Consider the following 18,589-nt stretch of genomic DNA (forward strand, 5'->3'; position numbering starts at 1 on the left):
AGATTGTTCTTCGTCTTGGCTGCACTTCTTTACATTCCCTCCAGCAGTGTATGAGGGTTCCAGTTTCTCTGTATCCTCCCCGGCACTTGTTATTGTCTGTCTTTTCACTTCTAGCCATCTGAGTAGGTGTGAAGTGGTATCTCACTGTAATTTTGATTTGCATTTCCCTAATGACTAATGGTATTGAATATCTTTTTATGTGCTTATTGGCCCTCTGTACATCCTCTTTGGGGAATACCTCTGACTTTTTAAGCCCTGGAGACACCAGAATTGCTCAAACTCTACAAAGATTTCCAGTTGTCTTGTAGGATATAATCCAAACTCCACCAGGCCTTCCCAGCCTGTCACAATCTGACCTCACTGACTTCTGATCTCTTCACCTTCCACATCCACTCTTGCTCACCCTGCTGCAGCCACACTGGCCTCCTTGGTGCGGGCTCAGGGCCTTTGCACTTGCTGTCCCCTCTGCCTGGGACATTCATCTTCCAGTGCTCACCGTAGCTGGCTTTCTAGTCTGCATGAGATTCCTCTTGCTGCTGTAACAAATTGGCACAAATTTAATGACTTAAAAACAGCACACATTTACCATGTTACAGTTCTGGAGGTCAGAAGTCCTGAAATCAACGTAGTCAGCAGGGTTGCATTCCTTCTGGATACTGCAAGGGAGAGTCCATTTTCTTGCCTAAATTTTTCAGCTTCTAGAGGCTGCCTGCATCTCTTGGCTCACGGCCCCTCCCTCCACCTTCAAAGCCAACCGCGTAGCATCTTCAAATCTCTCTCTGACCTCAGCTTCTGTTATCATACCTTTGAATCTGACACTGCTGCCTCCCTCTTATAAGGACCCTGTGCTTACATAGGCCCACTCAGATAATTCAGGCTCCTCGTATCTCAGGACCCTTAATATAAGCCCATCTGCAATGTCCCTTTTGTCATGTAAGGTCCCATAGTCATAGGTTTTGGGGTTTTTGGGATACTGACATCTTTGGAGGGCCATAGTTTTTCAGGTCTCGGTTCATACTTCCCCTTATTCTAAAGGCCTCCCCTGCCCCCCCCACCCCACCCCCCGTTATTGTCTGTACCACCACTGTTTTATTTCTGCTGTTCCACTTAACAAACCTTGCTTTTACCTTATTCCTTATTTATTTATGTCTCTCTCTCCCTGGAGAATATAAGCACCGTGAGGCCAGGGACATCACCCGTCTAGTTCATGCGTGTATTCCCAGAGCCTACAGCACAGCGCCTGGCCAGCGGGCAGACACTCAGCACTTGAATAGATGAGGAGCTGAAGGCTGTAGGAGTGGGGAGGGCATGGGGCGTGTGCACTTCTCCCCTCACCGAGAGGGCTTTGAGCCCAGGGCAGCCATGGTCCGTGTTGGGTTGGGGTTCGCTGGGCTGGGGGTCAGCCATGACCCCATTTAGCTGCTCCTTGCCAAGCCACAGTATTGTCCGGCTTTCTCTTCGTCAGAACTGGTGGTCACCATTGTCCTTCCATCTCTAAAGAGTCTCTGCTTCTGTGAGTCATTTCGAAAAGATGGTTCCTTGTGGTACTGGGGCCGTGGGGTGGGAAGATTCTTCTTCAAGTGATTTAGAAAATCCCATGGCCACACATATGTATGCTCTTTGGCTCTGACAATTGTTGGCAGATATTGCGGCTGCTTCCCGTTCATTTCCCTATGATCACAGCTGCATCCATTTTTGCCCTTGGGGGAAAACAGGCTCCTTACAGCTTCCTCCACCCAGGTGTCTTCCAAGGGGTGGGGAGGCAGGGGTTCCTTTGTTGTGCTAGGCTTTGTGTATTGTCCTACTTTGTCCCTGTCTGGCTGTGTGATTCTGGGCAAGTGACTGCCTCTCTCTGAGCCTTTCGTGTCCTCATCTATAAAAACGGGGGTGAGTTGCCGAGAGGCTTAGGGGACATGTTGTGTGGATGTTCCTTAGTGTTTTTCTCTTAGCCAGGGAGGAGTCCCACTAGTCCTGACAAGGGTCATTTGGCCCTAGGGGGGGTCATTTCAGGAGGCTGTGTCGTGTCTGTTCCAGAGGACTTTGAACATGGGCAAGATTTTCTACTCTCAGGGAACTCCTGCAGGATTCAGGGACTCAGACCTGGGGGGATGGTCCCACGTGGTGGCAACCACAGGGGACAGAAGCAGGTTTTCATAGAGTGAAGTTGGTTTAATAATGACAGCTAACACTTATGTGACACTTTCTATGTACGAAGCACTATTCCGAGTACATCTGTATATGTAACTAATCGGATCCTGGCAACAACTTCTGAGGCAGGTGCGGTTGTTATCCTCGTTGGCAGATAAGGAAACTGAGGCACAAGGACAGGTGACGGGCTTACCCAAGTACACAGCAAGTAAGTAGCAGGATAGGATTTGAACCCAGGCTTCAGAATCCAAAATCTGGACCCTGAACCATTATACTGTCCTGCTGATAGAAATATGTACTTTTTAAAAAAAGATTTTATTTATTTGTCAGAGAGGGAGAGCACAAGCAGGGGGAGAAGCAGGTTTCCCACTGAGCAGGGAGTCTGACGTGGGGCTCGATCCCAGGACCCCGGGATCATGACCTGAGCCGAAGGCAGATGCTTAACGACTGAGCCACCCAGGCGCCCCATAAGTATGTATTTTTATATCTGTAGGAAAGTGAAAGAATAGAAGCAAAAGTATGACCAGTGTTTGTTTTGGGTTCCTCCAAGTGGGATGATCATGGGGACTTTGATTTTGTCCTGTTAGCCGGATCTTCTGTGATCATCAGGTATTTCTTATGTGCGTTGAGAAAAGAGCTAGGAACTTCGCAGGGTCTGTGGCAGTGACTCATTCCCCCCAGGTCTCTATCTTGTCTTTACCCCGTTTTAAGGGCCTGGTTAAATGTTGATGGGTTGCTACCTTAAGCTACATCCCTGTCATGGGAGCCTGCGAACTGTGAGGCCCCTCAGGGCTTAGTTACTACTTCTCTCTTGCGGCCTGTAAGGAGAGCTCGTCCCACAACGCTGTGGGTGGAACATCACATCGGGGCTTCTGTTTTGCCCATTACATCACACTGCCTCTGAAGAGTGGGAGGCGTGCCAGCGAACAGCCTGGCGTGCGGAGAAGGGGTGCAGGGAAGGGGTGCAGGGAAGGGTTGCAGGGAGATGGTGCGGGGGAGGTGTTCCTTCCTCCTCTCTCCACTCTTTCCTCTCAGCTGCTGGAAGCAGCCCCTGACCCTGTTGACATCACTTCCCGCTGACCAGGAATCTGGCCTGGGGTTTCCAGTGACTAAAGTTGCAACTGAGAACTTTCCATCCCTAACAGGCTTTCTCTCTGCGGGAGGCTGTCTCAATCTTCCCCATTCCTCCAGAGGGACGGGGTTGTGCAATGTGATGGTGCCACTCCCTGGCTCTGAGCTCTTCCAGCTCTTCTGTGGCCCTTAGAAGTGAGTCCAAAGGCTATAGCCTGGCCTTTGAGGCCCTTTGTAATGTGGTCCCCTTCCCCACTCCATTCACTTATGTTTGTATTTTTCAAACAGAAATCTCCACGGGCTTCTGGTTTACCCGCCACAGTATCTCTAGAGCTTGTGACGGTCTTGGAGCGCAGAAGTGCTCTATAATATTCTGCTGAATGAGTGAACGAGTGACTTGATGTTCACGTGGATTCCTGCTCCATGATTTCTTGAAATTCTGGATCTGAAGTGTGATTCTTTTATTCCTAGTTAAGAGGGGGAAAAAAAGCCTCCTTCGCTTTAGTAAATTCAGCGGAATACATGTGACCATTCAAAATGCCATTTATGAAGAGCTTGTAACAACTCGGGAAATGCTTATGGTATAATGTTAATAGATGAGAGCAGGCTGCAGAATCTCACAGGCCAGTAACAACTGCATCTAGAATGCTCCTCTGCCGAGGAGAGGGGAGAGTTTGGGAAAGGGAAAGTACCCTAGTGGGATGTTGCGTAACTTGTTTTATTGGTGTTTTCTCCCCTTCATTTTCCAAGTTTTCTTTAGTGAACAACCATTAATTTTATAATGAAAAATGTGAAGGAGGAATGCTTTATATTTACTACTGCCAGTGGCCCCCCCTGCAAATTTTGTAGTGTTTCAGAGTTGGCAAAGCGCTTTTAGATGCATGGGCTCTCTTGATCCTGTAACAGTTCTGTGAGGATGCTGGGCCATGGGTACCTTTGTTCTTTCGTTTGTTCATTCATTCATTCATTCATTCATTCCCCCCTACGAGGGCTGGGACCTAGGGGCGGGGAGAATGAGATACCCAGGGCAAAATTTAAGGAGGCACCTACTCTCCAGCTTCTGAGAGTGCAGGATCAGCCCCTAGAGTGAGCACCTCCTTAAATTTTGTCCCCATGAGTGCCTCCTTTGCCTCACCCTGGGCCTGGCCTTGTCCCCACTCTGTGCCAGGTGCTGATCTCTGTTCTGGGGACCTTCCAGTGGACAGAACAGAAAAAACTCCCTGTCTACACGGAGCTTCTATTCTAGGAGGGGAGGCAAGAGAAGTTCCATTACCTCCGCACCTACAGTTGAGGAAACTGAGGCTCCCACTGGTGAAGTGCCTTGCCCACAGCAAATAAGCAGCTAAAGGGCAAAACCCCTGACCCTCTGGTCCAGTGGGCTTTCTCCTGTTTTGTGTGGCGGTGAAGTTGATATTTACACTCCAGTGTAGTTGATGTGCCAGTCCCACAGGTATCAAGTGGAGGCAGCCCTACACCTTGGGCTGCCGGTGGACCCCAGCTAAAGGTGGAATTTCAGGTGTGATGGGGGCCGAGAGACAGGATGCTGCGGACAAAGCCCGCTAGCCTGGGGACCCTCTGGTGACTGCCTTTCTGACGCTAAGCAGAGCCCCTCCCTTGCCTTCCAGCCTCGTACGTGATCACAGACCTGACGCAGCTGCGGAAGATCAAGTCGATGGAGCGGGTGCAGGGCGTGAGCATCACGCGGGAGCTGCTGTGGTGGTGGGGCATGCGGCAGGCCACCGTCCAGCAGCTGGTGGACCTCCTGGGTCGCCTGCAGCTCCACCGCGCGGCCCAGATCGTTCTGAACTGTGAGTACCACGAGGCCCGGGCAGCCGCCCAGGAGCGGGTTTCAGCAGGAGCCGCACCGCGGCCGGGAAACTTTGCTTCGTCTCAGAAAAAAGTGTGAATGAAAGAATTTACCATCCACCTAAGAAATCCGGAATGGTGGTTCCCTGTGGGAGAGGGGTTGCGCGGCCAGGGATCAAGATGTTGGAGAGAGACTTTACTCTGAGTGCTTTTGTACCTTTTAAATTCTGCTTCTCTCTTCCAAAGATAAAGAAATAATGATTAAAAAAATAGCTCTACATAAAAATCCAAAAAAGTTCTACAGTAAAAATGATTTATTTTTTATTTATTTATGGTTTAGAGGGAGGGAGGGGCAGAGGGGAAGAGAGAGAGAGAATCGTAAGCAGGCTAAACACCCAGTGTGGAGTCCAATGTGGGGTTCGATCTTAGGACCCTAAGATCCTGAGCTGAAACCAAGAGTCAGATGCTTAACTGACTGAGCCACCCAGGTGCCTCACTAGCACATTCTTTTCTTTTCTTTTCTTTTTAAATTAATTGATTAATTAATTTTTAAAGATTTTATTTAATTATTTGACAGAGTGAGAGAGAGAGCACAAGCAGGGGGAGTGGCACGCAGAGGGAGAGGGAGAAGCAGGCTCCCCGCTGAGCAAGGAGCCCAAAGCGGGACTCGATCTCAGGACCCTGGGATCATGACCTGAACCAAAGGCAGATGCTTTTTTTTTTTTTTTTAAAGATTTTATTTATTTATTTGACACAGAGAGACACAGCGAGAGAGGGAACACAAGCAGGGGAAGTGGGAGAGGGAGAAGCAGGCTTCCCGCTGAGCAGGGAGCCTGATGTGGGGCTCGATCCCAGGACCCTGGGATCATGACTTGAGCCGAAGGCAGACACTTAATGACTGAGCCACCCAGACGCCCCCAAAGGCAGATGCTTATCTGACTGAGCCACCCAGGCATCCCTAGCACATTCTTTTAACAACTGCATTGTGTTCATTTGGCAGACATGCCATGATTTATTTACTTCACCTACTGGTAGTTGTTTACCTTGCTTCTTAGTTTTCTCCCATACGCAGTGTTGTACCCTTAGACGTATGCACCGTATTTGCACATATGTCAGTTTAGCTGGAGGAGGATTTTTTATTTATTTTTATTTTTAATTTTTTTAAAGATTTTACTTATTTATTTGACAGAGAGAGACAGCAAGAGAGGGAACAACAAGCGGGGGTGGGGGTGGGGGTGGGAGAGGGAGAAGCAGGCTTCCTGCCAAGCAGGGAGCCTGATGCAGGGCTCGATCCCAGGACCCTGGGATCATGACCTGAGCCGAAGGCAGATGCTTAACGACTGAGCCACCCAAATGCCCCTGGAGGATGATTTTTTTTTTAGCATTGGAATGGCTGGGTTGAGAGTCTGTGTATTTTAAGTTTTTATTAATATTGGTGGCATCAATATTACCAAATTATCCTCCTATCCACTATTACAACAACGGTGGGAACATATCTAGCAGGTAATAATTGCTCCCTATCATGAGGAGTGGCTGTAAAGTTGAAGAAGTAGAATTATGTCAAGTGCTTGGTGTTCGGCCAGTGCTCAGCTGAAGGCAGGGCGGATTATGGTTACTCCCATCTAGGTCCCCCATTCCTCCTCATGTCCCCAAACAGACCCCTTCAGTAGGGGGTAACGAGCCAGTCTTTTAATAGGTACTTTCTGAACACCTGCCCAGTGTCTGGTGCCGTCTTCGTTTCTAGAATACAGTGATGGGCAGAGACAGGTCCTTTGCCCTCATGCAGGACATAGTCTTATGAAGGTATAGTCAATAGACCAGAAAATAAGTAAAAATAATGGGTTGGAGGGACCAGGTAGGAGAGCCTCCTAGAACATGTTAGTCACAGAAGGGCAGTTTAAGGAGAAGTCGGAGCAATGGAAAGAAGACAGCCATGTAAAGAGTTTAGGTAAGAGAGCCCAGGGAGAGCCTGGGGCTTTGACGGAACGAGCACAGAGCTAGTGTGGGAGGTAGAGAGCAGTACAGTCTGAGCCCCGGAGACCTGAAGAAGACCCAGTGTGGGCCCTGGTGTTGTTCTGTCTGGGGTTCCTGGGTTGGGCATAATGTGGCTGAATCAATAGACCCAGGTTCAGCACTTTCCTGACTGTACCTCAGGCCTTCTGGAATCATGGAGGGCTTCCAGGAGGAGGGGTGGTGGGATCTAAAGCAAGGAACTGAGGGATGGGGGGTTAGAGGCCTCCACCCTCAGAGATGTCAGGAGAACAGGGGACATTGGGGTGGCCCTGCAGGTGGGGGGATCTAGAGATGAAACCCAAACCAGGCTTTCGGGGGCACCATAGGGGTAGATCACATTGGGCATAGAAGGCCAGTGGGGCAGCAGGACCCTCTCTCGCCCTTAGCCACTTGGCGACTCTCCAGGATTTAGGGCATCCAGGGACACAGTCTCACTAGATGAAGGACAGTTCCTCTCATAGCAGGAGTCCCTGTCTGGGGGCAGTTGTGGGGAAGGAAGATCCTGCTCACAGGGCGGGGAGTGATGCACCAGCGTGAGACTCTGGCTGACCCCCGGCCCTCCAGCCCCAGCAGTGTAATCTCTAAGTCAGGAGTGGGCACGTCTCCAGACACGGCCACCCCTAAGCCTCTGCAGCCTCGGCTCGGGTCTGGCCGCCTCCCCAAGCTCACTGTTTTCCTCAGACTAGGGAGGGATGGTCCGCTCAGCCGCCAGACCCCCCGCGCCTCTGGGACTTCCTGAGACCCCTCCCTGGCCCGCCAGCCCTTCTGTCCCGAGAGGGTTCCCTTCAGTGCTGTCATACAGCATCCCTGCCCTCACGTGGCCCGCCCCCAGGTCCTCGTCCTGGTCCGCGGCAGCTGGGGGAGCTGTGGCTTCACAGGAACGCGGTGAGGCGGCCCGCTCAGCCCTCCGCTGTTACAGGGGCGGGTCCCGCCCTTTCCCTGGGCTTTAGTCTCCCCGCCGTGGTCCGGCGGAGGCGGGCTGGACGACGTCGGAGCCCCCCCGGGACACTCATGGTGCCCTGGCCCCCCGTCGTCCCGCGGACCTTGCGGCATTTCAGTCGGCTGGTGTGACTGGCACCTGCCCCTTCAGCCGTGTGCAGACCCTGGCTCGTCTGCACCCCCAGAGCCTGGTGGATGGGGAGAAACGGTTAGCACCGAATGTGCCCTCAGATATTTCTCACATTTTGAGAGAATTAATGGTAGACTCCTAATGGGCTGGAAAAGAGGCAGGGAGGGAGGGGGAGGGGCAACGCCGCCGGAGCCAGTGCAGTCGGAATCCAGGGGCCCGGGTTTCCAGCTCAGTCCACTCTGGGGAGGGGGCTGGTGGCTCGGGGCCCGCAGCACAGCCTGGTTTTGTCTCTCCCGAGTGGCTGACATGCTGCAGGGGTGTCCCGGGCCCCGAAAGCAGACAAGCACCGGGGATTGGGAAAGGCCTCTGGTTGGACATTGCAACTTGCCGTTGACGTCAAAACCTGACTGTTGACTAATCTGGAACATATTCTTAACGATTTGAGGTCAACAAACAATATAGTGCCAACTTTAAAGAAACACACTCATGGCAGCATGACACTCGGTTTTAAGCTAACAGTGACTGAGCACTTTCGATGTGCCAGTCTCCTCCCAACAGTTCCGAGGAGCCCCTTCTCCCCCTGAGGAAACGAGAATGGCTAAGTGACCCCCCTCCCCGCAAGGGCACAAGTCTGGTCATGGGTAGGGCGGGAGGGTGCACCCAGGCGTGTCTGGATCCAGCACCCTCGTTCTTAGCTTTTCTCACAGAAACCTCTTTGGGCTTCCAGACAACAGCCATAGTTTTTCTGTCAGCATCTCTTCTGTCTAGAATTTGACTCAGATCCCTGCTGTCCTGGTCCAGCTGCCTCCAACCTGTCAGGACTATGCGAGTCTACCTTTGTTCCCCAAACCTCTTCTCTCTTCCCCCTCTAGCCCTGCTGATTAAATTTGTCTGAGGAAGAGAGACTGAGGCTTCTTTCCACATCCACACATCCCCGGCTATTCTTCTGAGAGCCTGGTTGTGTTCTTACTATAGCTTTGCGTCCTCAGGCAGGACACTTCCCCTTTTTGTATCTTGTTTTTTTCATCAGTTTAAAAAAAGCAGAAAGTGCTATAAATCTCTGCCCCTTTGTGGAGGTGAACACAGAGGGCGTGTTCTGTATGTGTGAAGCATTTTAAGTTTCTGTAGTCCCACTAGTCAAAGCCATTTTCCCTTCCCTAATCGTAACATTAGTTAAACCTTATTTTTCATTAACTTGCTCAGCTGCTTCCGGCAGTTTGAGAACCCGACTTCTGCCTACCACTTCTTAAAGGGCTTTAAGAATAGATTTGATAGGGGAGGTGGGTGGAGGATGCGGTAACTGGGTGACGGGCATTAAGGAGGGCATGTGATGGAATGAGCACTGGGTGTTAAATGCAACTAATGAATCACTAAACTTTACCTCTGAAACTAACAATACACGATATGTTAATAAATTGACTTTATTTATTTATTTATTTTAAGATTTTATTTATTTATTTGACAGAGAGAGACACAGCGAGAGAGTGAACACAAGCAGGGGGAGTGGGAGAGGGAGAAGCAGGTCTCCCGCTGAGCAGGGAGCCCGATGTGGGGCTCGAACCCAGGACCCTGGGATCATGACCTGAGCTGAAGGCAGACGCTTAACGACTGAGCCACCCAGGCGCCCCAAATTGATTTTAAATAATAAAAAAAAAGAAGAGATTGGATAGAACCGTGCTTGAAAACCACACACACCAGAGGTCCTGGAAACAAACTGGCTTCCTCGGAGACTAGCATCTCCAGATAATATATTTGCATTTGACAGAGGCCTTCTGAAGACGGTGCCTGAACTGAAAGGTGGTGCGTTGGGCCCGCTGGGGGCCACCCTGTGTCTGGTCTCTTGAAATCAAGTACTGTGGGTGGCTGCTGGTGTGGTTGGGTAAAGAGCTGCGTCTGTGGGTCTCCGTTCCTTCATATTTTCTCGGCCATCATTGCCAAGACCACTGTTACTCTGTTTGTCACACTCCCAACATTAAATGTTACAAGAATTAGAATAAATTAGCACAGAAGGCTTACTACCTAACCCCCCATTCCTCCAGCAACCCTGTTTGCCAGGGTCAACCCCTTTTTATTCTTTGAGCCGTTTCTTGGTACTTGTCTGTATTAACATTTCTGGTTCACTGCTGCTACTAAGGGCAGACGACAGTGACATTTTAATTAAGACCTTTATTTCTCTCTCCTGTGACAGTCCAAGCTGCCCAGGGCTGAATGGGCAGCTTCAGGGCATCAAGGATCAGGGGTTTTGTTTGGTTTTGTTTTTTGTAATGCTCTGCTGCCTTGGACAGCTGGCTGCCCCTCACCCCTGAAAGGACTACTCTGAGCTTCACATGCACCTTCCAGCTGTGCCACAAAGGGTTTGGAAGGCAAGGTGCACGACTAACTTGCCTTCCAAGCCACTGACCAGGACCTAGTCACATGATAGCACCTAGTTGCAGGGGAGGCTGGGAAATGTAATCTGTAGCTGGGAGCTTATGTGCACAACGAAAACTTCTATTACGTTAGAGGAGGAGGGAATAAATATTGGAGGGACAGCAGTCTCTCTATAATTCTCCCCTTTCGGCCACCCAAATATCCGTATACACCTGTCTTCTCACACCTAAAACATGCTCACCGTTTCCCCAAGGGAGACAGGCCAGAGGCCCTAATTGGTTTCTTCCTTTAGCTCAAGGCCCAGGATCTGGGGGATCAGGCCCCCATGGTGCAGTACCTCTCCACCAAAGAGAAGTTCTCGGCTCCCCTTCTCCCAGCACACCCAGAACCCCGCGGTGGTATCTGAGCAGGAAGCCACAATCAGAACTCTCCCATTTGAAACGAGAAACACGCTGGAACCACTCATGTGTAGCAGGTGACAAACCTGGCTGAGCAGCAGTTGTGAGAGTCCCTCCCAGGCCAGGGGAGTAAGTTGTGTGCTTGATCCATCTGCATCCCCTTCTTCTTCTCAGTAGATCAGGGGTTCTCAAAGTGTGGTCCCCAGGCTTCTAAGCATCAGCATCACCTTGAACTCGTTAGAGATGCAAATTCTTGGGTCGCCTCATCTGCTGATTCAGAAACTCCGGGGTGGTGGGGTCCTGGGTCTGTGTTTTAACAAGTGGGGTGAGGGGTGGGGGCAGGTGTTGGGGAGTGGGGAAGCTTCCCTGTTCATTATTCTCTGTGGCCTCATCTGAAGCGGGAACTGAAGAGAGGCTGTCCTTAGAGGGGGCTACTAGGCTTTCACAGCCCACTTCCTCCTGGTCTGAAATATGTAGTTTCTAGCCAGGCAGCCATATGTCTAGCTAAAACTTCTAGAATGTGGGAAGACGGGGGGGCATTCTCTGCTGTATTAGTACTATCTCTAAATAAGGTGCTTATACTGTCCTTTTCATATTTATTAATTTAAATATTATCCACTGACTTTCTAAAAGAAGAGGATTCCGCTTATACACAGCTCCTCTCCCTTTCTAATACATTTATATCACGATTTTTAGTTCCTCTGTAGATTGCTTTTGCAATGTTTAATGAACATCCTTACATTTCTGATTCTTTTTCCATTCAGCTCTAGGCAATGCCTGTTGATTCTCTCCTTTGTAAGATGACGTTGTCCCTTCTCTTGCCCTTTCTTACCCCATTCTCTCTACTTTCACCTCCCAGCTTTGGGCAAAGACCAGTTGTTTGAGTCATTTCCTTCCTGGAGCTGGGTTCTCACTGAATGGGGAATTTTCGGCTGCCGCCTAAAGTGAGACAGAAGAGAATGATCTCTTTCCCTCCCAAAGAGCCCGAGTCCTCCGTGGATGTTGTCACAGCCCTAGGCTCTGCTAAGCCCACAGCGAAGAGCTTGGTCTTGGATGAAACCCTAATCTCTGGGTCAGGACATGAAGGGGAATGCCATCTGTGTGTCTGGTTGACAGATGTCTTGCCATAGGGAAAGTACTGTGTGTATAAGGCATCTGCAGGGTGAATCATAGTCTAGAGTAGCATTTCCTAAACCACATGCCTCAGAAGAGTGCTCCAGCAAGATATGTCCCCTGCAAACAAAGAGTTCATGAGTAACTAAACTTGGGAAATCCTGTATGCTTTTATCAGTGCCCCCTACCTTTGGAGATTCATAATGCAAACCATTGTATTAAGGCTCTGATAAGTCCTGCAGCAAAGAGATCTATTTAGGCCAGTGTTTTCCATTTATATTTGACCATGGAACCCCTTTTCATTTGATGCTTATAAATAGTCCCACGGAACCAACACATTGTGGGAATCACTGCTCTAGTGAAATGGTGACCATGATGAAATTTGCCGGGCATTTCAGGGGAGCTTCATGATGGAGAGACTGGGGGATCAGGGGCAGATTTTTATGGTCAGGCCAGCATTCAGCTTCAGAGGAATCTGACGCAAGGGACCAGGGCTAACCATCACCCTGGGGCTCAAAACATGAAGGTCCTGGGGCGCCTGGGTGGCTCAGTCGTTAAGCGTCTGCCTTCGGCTCAGGTCATGATCCCAGGGTCCTGGGATCGAGCCCCGCATCAGGCTCCCTGCTCTGCAGGAAACCTGCTTCTCCCTCTCCCACTCCCCCTGCTTGTGTTCCCTCTCTCACTGTGTCTCTCTGTGTCAAATAAATAAATAAAATCTTTAAAAAAACAAAAAACAAAAAACATGAAGGTCCTACTCCCAAGAGGGACTTTTCCTGACTATCAGTCTTGGGTGGGGGTTGGGGGGGGGACATGCACCAGGCTCCAGAGCCTAAGTTCTAACATCTCGGGTGCGCGGGAGCAGGATTCAAGGCAGAGGCCACAGTATCGGAGCCGTGGCTCCCAACCAGAGGGATTGGCTATCATCACTGCTGAGCTCTAGAGCTGTTTAAATGCCACCAAAGGCAGCCTAGGAGCTGAGCCTGCCGATGGTGAGGATCAGATGGCTCTAGCTCTGGAGGACTGGAAACCAGGTGTGCCTAACCTGGGAGATAAAGCTCTGCCTCCTTCCTCCCCACAGTGAGTTAGATACATGGAAGCTGGGCCAGAGAGTCAATAATGAACTAAAGAAATATTTGTCAAGTGCCTACTTCTATATGCTAGGTACTAGGGACACAGCAATGAAAATACAGACGGGGTCCTAGACCTCAGGGAGCCTGCAGTCTAGTGTGGGAGACACATCTTGACAGGAGGACGACACGGAGACAAGCACAGGGTGAGGTGGAAGAGGGCAGGATTTGAGCTCATGGGACGAAGCTTCCTGAGGAAGCGAAACCTGAGCCTCCATCAGAAGGACGAGTGAGACTAGTGAGTGAGGGACCGCACGATCATTTCGAGGCAGAGGGCACAGCTCATGCAAAGGCCTGAAGGTGGGAAGGGGTGATGTTTGAGGACCCAAACAGAGGCCATGGGGGCCTCAGCAAGAGGACAGTGCGGCGGGCTGAGCCTGGGAGAAGGCAGGGTGCAGGGTCAGGCCACCCGAGGCCTCGCAGGCCGTGGTCAAGAGGCTGCTTTCTCAGGGAGGGAAGGGAAGATTTTGGAGGACTTGTGTCTGAAGTGTGCCCATTGTTCTGACCGCTGTGTGGAATAGGGACTGTGAGGTTCTGAGTAGGAGCCCAAGAAGCTTCTGGAATCGGAAGGGATCGGGAGGTTTTATCTTTCCTCCTGCTGCTACCATCTTCCTGGGAGTTTTCTTTGGACTTTTACAGTTTTCACACAGTGTCATTTTGGTTGTGCAACCTTGACATTTTCTGACTTTTGGTTTGGCGTCTCACCAGAGTCATTTCCTTCCTGGAGCTGGGTTCTCACTGAATGGGGAATTTTCGGCTGCCGCCTAAAGTGAGACGGAAGAGAATGATCTCTTTCCCTCCCAAAGAGCCCGAGCTATTGCAAGGGCCAGACGGGGCTCATGTCTTTGCTCTCTTGGAAGGCTTCCTAATATCTGTCCTTTCCAAGCTAGGGAATGACAATGCGTGGATAGGATTCAGGGCCACTGGAGAAGTGGCCCGGAAGTGGCACTGTATTTGGCCAAGACCCCCCCCAGGCCAGGAGTCCGCCTAACTGGTTCTAGTTATAACTTGTATTTAGCACCTAATATGTGCCAGGTAGGCATCTTACTTCATAAATCTTATTATTCCCATTTTATAGATGTGGAAACTGAGGCTCAGAGATTAACTAACACGCCGAAAGCCACATTGCTAGTAAGTAATGGGCTGGGGTGGGGACCCAGATCTGCTTGACCTTAAACCCTACTGGGGTAGGTCACTAGATGGCATCAGGTCTCACTTTTCCCCCCTGTAAAAAGGTACACATATTGCCCTGTCTATCATTCTCATAAACCGGGAAGCTGCAAAACATAAGAGATGGTGAGGTTTTTAAAAAGTTAGTGCTGATGGGGCACCTGGGTGGCTCAGTCAGTTAAGCGTCTGCCTTAGGCTTGGGTCATGATCCCAGGGTCTGGGGATCGAGCCCCACATCGGGCTCCCTGTTCAGTGGGGAGCCTGCTTCTCCCTCTCCCTCTGCCTACCGTTCTGCCTACTTGGACTCTCTCTCTTATCTCTCTGTCAAATAAATAAAATCTTAAAAAAAAAATTACTGCTGTGTGGCTCAGGACAGGTCACCTGACTTTCTTTCCACACATTAGTTACTCCACTGGAACAGAGCGAGGCTTTAATCACCTTGGGGATTTTGGGGGGTTGTGTGAGAATGAACAGAGCGTATGTGCAATGCATCTAAATCAGTCCTCAGATTTTTAGAGAGGGAAGGTGAGAGCTGGAATGAAAGGAACTGCCCTTTCCTGAACTCCTGCTCCGTGCTAAGCTAGCGTAACTAGCTAGCATAACTGCTCCTGTGGGTTGCAAGTTTTGAACACATATTGAGATCATCCGTTAACCAGGATAGGCTGGGTTATGTTGCAGTCATGGATAAACCCTGAAACCTCCGTTGTTCAACACCACACAGATGGATTTCTCAAAGTCCGGTGCTGCTGGCTCTGTCTTCTGGAACACATGGCTTCCGGGGTCAGTGTGACCGGGGAAGAGAGGCCTGAAAGAGGCTCACTGGCTCTTCCTTGCTCCATCCAGAAAGTGACAGTAGCATTTCCACTTAAAACCCATTGGCCAGAACCAGTCATGTGGCCCAGCTTAATCGCAAGGGAGGCTGGGTATGAGAGGGAGCAAAGGAGTCTCTGGTAAGCAGTGTCTTGCCCATAGATTACTTCAGTTCATGGGGGTGGATGATAAGGTTGTACCCAACCATGGCCCGTGGGGTCTCACATGGTCTAACCCTTGCCCAGCTCTTTCACCTCATCTGTGCTACTTTCCCCTTCATTTACAGCTCAGCCACTAGGGTCATCCTTCATCTGAGGAGATACACCAAGCTGTTTCCTGCCTCAGGACCTTCGTATATGTTCTCCTTAGAATGCTGGTCTCTCCCCAACTCCCTTGCACCTTCCCGTGGCTAATCCTTCTCACTGTTTGAGTCTCTGCTTAAATGGTATCTGCCTACAGAAGCCTTCCCTGGCTTCCCTAAGTCAGTCTGTCGGGTACCCCTCCCTCTGTCGAGTTAGTTTTCACCAGAAAACTTGTCCCAGTTGGTAATTAGAAATCTCTTATTTAACTAGCTTAATGTTGGGATCATGTCAGTTTTGATAATGGATGGCATCCCCAGTCCCTAATACAATGAATGAATGAATGAATGAATGGGGAAGGATAAATCATTTTAGCAGCTGGTGGAGTACAGGTCCAATGGAGAACCAGAGATAGAGCAATTAGGAAGGTCCGTTGGGAGGTCATTCTCTCAGATTTACCTAATTTTGTGTCTAGCTTGAATTGGGAGTTTTGAGTGTGTGTGTGTGTGTGTGTGTGTGTCGGTGTTGGACTTTGGATATCCAGGAGGGTCCAGCCCAGAGATTAAAAGGGAAAGGAAAGGGGCGCCTGGGTGGCTCAGTTGGTTAAGCGACTGCCTTCGGCTCAGGTCATGATCCTGGAGTCCCAGGATCGAGTCCCGCATCAGGCTCCCTGCTCAGCAGGGAGTCTGCTTCTCCCTCTGACCCTCCCCCTCTCATGTGCTCTCTCTCTCTCAAATAAATAAATAAAAAATCTTTAAAAAAAAAACAAAAGAAAAGGAAAGGAAAAAAGAGGGCCCAGAAAGCTATGTTTGTCACTGATATGGCCAGTTGGCACCGGGGTTCTTTGGTTATGGCTGAGTCACTTTTATTTGTTCTAGAAGGATCCATTTCAGCCTCATGAGTCAGCTGAAGAGTAATAATGATTACATCACTGTTTATCGAAGGAAGTGGGGCATAAAATAAGCAAAATATAAATAACTATTCTAGGTTTCGCTTGTTTTGAATATATAAAACAGAGATAGCAGTTGAACATTTTCCCCAGAGCTGTTATCTGAATTAAATAGGCCACGCATAGGGGCGCCTGGCTGGCTGAGTTGGTAGAGCATGTGACTCTTGATCTCAGGGTTGTAAGTTCGAGCCCCATATTACGTGTAGAGATTACTTGAAAATAAAATCTTCAAAAAAAACAGGTCATGCATATGAGAAAGCACTTAGGAGAGAGCCTGACCTACGGTTGGGGTTGGTGATAATAACCACAGTAAATAAGAATAATAGCTTATCACTGTTGAGCGCTTGCTTATTTCATCCTCATGGCTACTCTGTGGGAGTTGGGGTACGGGTCCTCATCTTATTTGTCACATGAGACAGGAACATTTACCTGGCCAGTGAGCCTGACCCCGGGCTTCCCCATGGGAAGCATGTGAAATGCTGTGAGCTCATCATTTGGCTCCACAGCATAAGTGATTCTTGCTCATTAAAGAGAGCATGGGACATCCCAGAAATACAGAGCAGAGAGAAAAAGAAATCAGGCCTGTCACCCACTGTGAACCATGAAGGAGACACAGAGAAACGCTTGGCTCCCGTATCTCTGTCCCCTGGTGCCTGAAACTCAACCCTCATCCCTCTGGAAAGTTCCTCTGGGGAACTTTCAAGAACATCCAGACTCTGATTTAATTGTTCTGAGAACCTATATGTCAACCCCTCACTGCTCACAGTCACTGAAACTGTTACTTCAGTCACTGGCATCCCCTCCCCATCCCTGGGGGTCCACCCGTGTGTGGCAAGGTTGGCTTCCGATGGCACAGGCAGGCGGAGGCAGGTCCTAGCTCTCCTCCTGCTGGGTTCCCCTGTTACTCTGCCGCGCAGCCACTGTGCCTTTCGAGACCATTCCACCGCCTGCTGAGAGTCACAGTTACCATGAGAGCCTTTAAAATGCTGACCATAGCCATTCACCCCAAATGCTTCCTTCACAGTCCCTAAGTTGGGGATCAGAGGTTCTTTCTCTGCACTTTTTGGGCAGGGAGAGAAGGCAGAGGATGGCCGTTTGCACAGTTTGTGCCCTGTCCCTGGCCTCGGGCTGGCGGCTTTGCACATCTTGTCCCACTGAGTCCTGAGGCAGTCCTGGGACAGAGAGGTTATAATTACTCTGACTCCACAGATAGACGTGAATGATGCTCAGGGTTAAGAAATTTGCCCTCGGCACACAGGTGGGAATTGTAGGGGCTGGACCTGGAAACAAAGGGGAGCTTCCCCACCCTATGCTCCGTTCTACTCTTTGATCACAATTTATATTTTTGGATCTCATGATGCTGCAGAATCAACTTGACGTGTGTAGAATCGTTTTTTTGAGAATATAATCTCAGGAAAAAAGCACGAGGCTTCCCCTATCTATCTGTCGTAGGAATGACATCACCCAGCTTGCTGCCAGTCTCCCCTTGGCAGACAGGAAATCTGCGGTGAGATTTAATGTTTGTGACAACCCTTTCTCACTAATGTTTGGGCTTCCTTTGCCCCATCCTGTCATCGATATTCTGTTTTTACTTCAATAAGCACTCGGGTGTGGCAGCCTGAAAGAGTGGGCGTCGTATCGGCCTGGCTATCAGAGATCAGGTTTCCAGGCATGAAACGTAGAGAAGCCACACTGTCTCCCTCTCTTGGTTTTGATGGCGGGGAAGGAGGCCCTCCCAGGCCCACTGCGCATCTTCTGCCTCAGATTGGGCACCAGCAATGCAAGACGGGAAGTGGAGATGTTTAATGTTTATGCCTCTTATTTATTAAAGATTTCTATTTATTTATTTGAGAGAGTGAGCAAGCGAGAAAACACAAGCAGGGGGAGGGGCAGAGGGAGAAGCAGACTCCCCGCCGAGCAGGAAGCCCCAGGGGGCTCCATCCTGGGACCCCGCAATCATGACCTGAGCCGAAGGCAGACGCTCAACCGACTGAGCCACCCAGGTGTCCCTGTACCTCTTATTTATTGTCAGCACTTCAGATACATCTGAAAACTCCCAGTATGCTGAGATAGGGGTTTCACAGGAAACTGAAGTTTGTCATCAGATTGTCGCTGTGGGCCTGACATGGGGCTCTGTCAGCTTACCTCTGGCGCATGTGACCCTTGGAGGTTGACCAGGTGGGAGGGCGGGTGTCAGCCCGGAATGTGCTGGCAGGTAGGCCCTGCCCAGGCCACAGGACAGTTCT

The 18,589-nt window shown here is 50.0% G+C and overlaps 1 protein-coding gene across 1 annotated transcript in view; it reads left to right on the forward strand.

The window, feature by feature from the left end:
- IRAK2 (interleukin 1 receptor associated kinase 2) overlaps window positions 1-18,589 on the forward strand; it is a 60,212-nt gene that overhangs the window by 3,323 nt on the left and 38,300 nt on the right. The window contains exon 2 of the mRNA XM_032411919.1: window positions 4,845-5,027. Coding sequence (XP_032267810.1) covers window positions 4,845-5,027 — 183 coding nt within the window. The remainder of the gene's footprint in view (window positions 1-4,844; window positions 5,028-18,589) is intronic.

The sequence above is a fragment of the Phoca vitulina genome, unplaced genomic scaffold (assembly GCF_004348235.1).
Source record: "Phoca vitulina isolate PV1807 unplaced genomic scaffold, GSC_HSeal_1.0 scaffold13, whole genome shotgun sequence".
Classification (NCBI taxonomy): domain Eukaryota; kingdom Metazoa; phylum Chordata; class Mammalia; order Carnivora; family Phocidae; genus Phoca; species Phoca vitulina.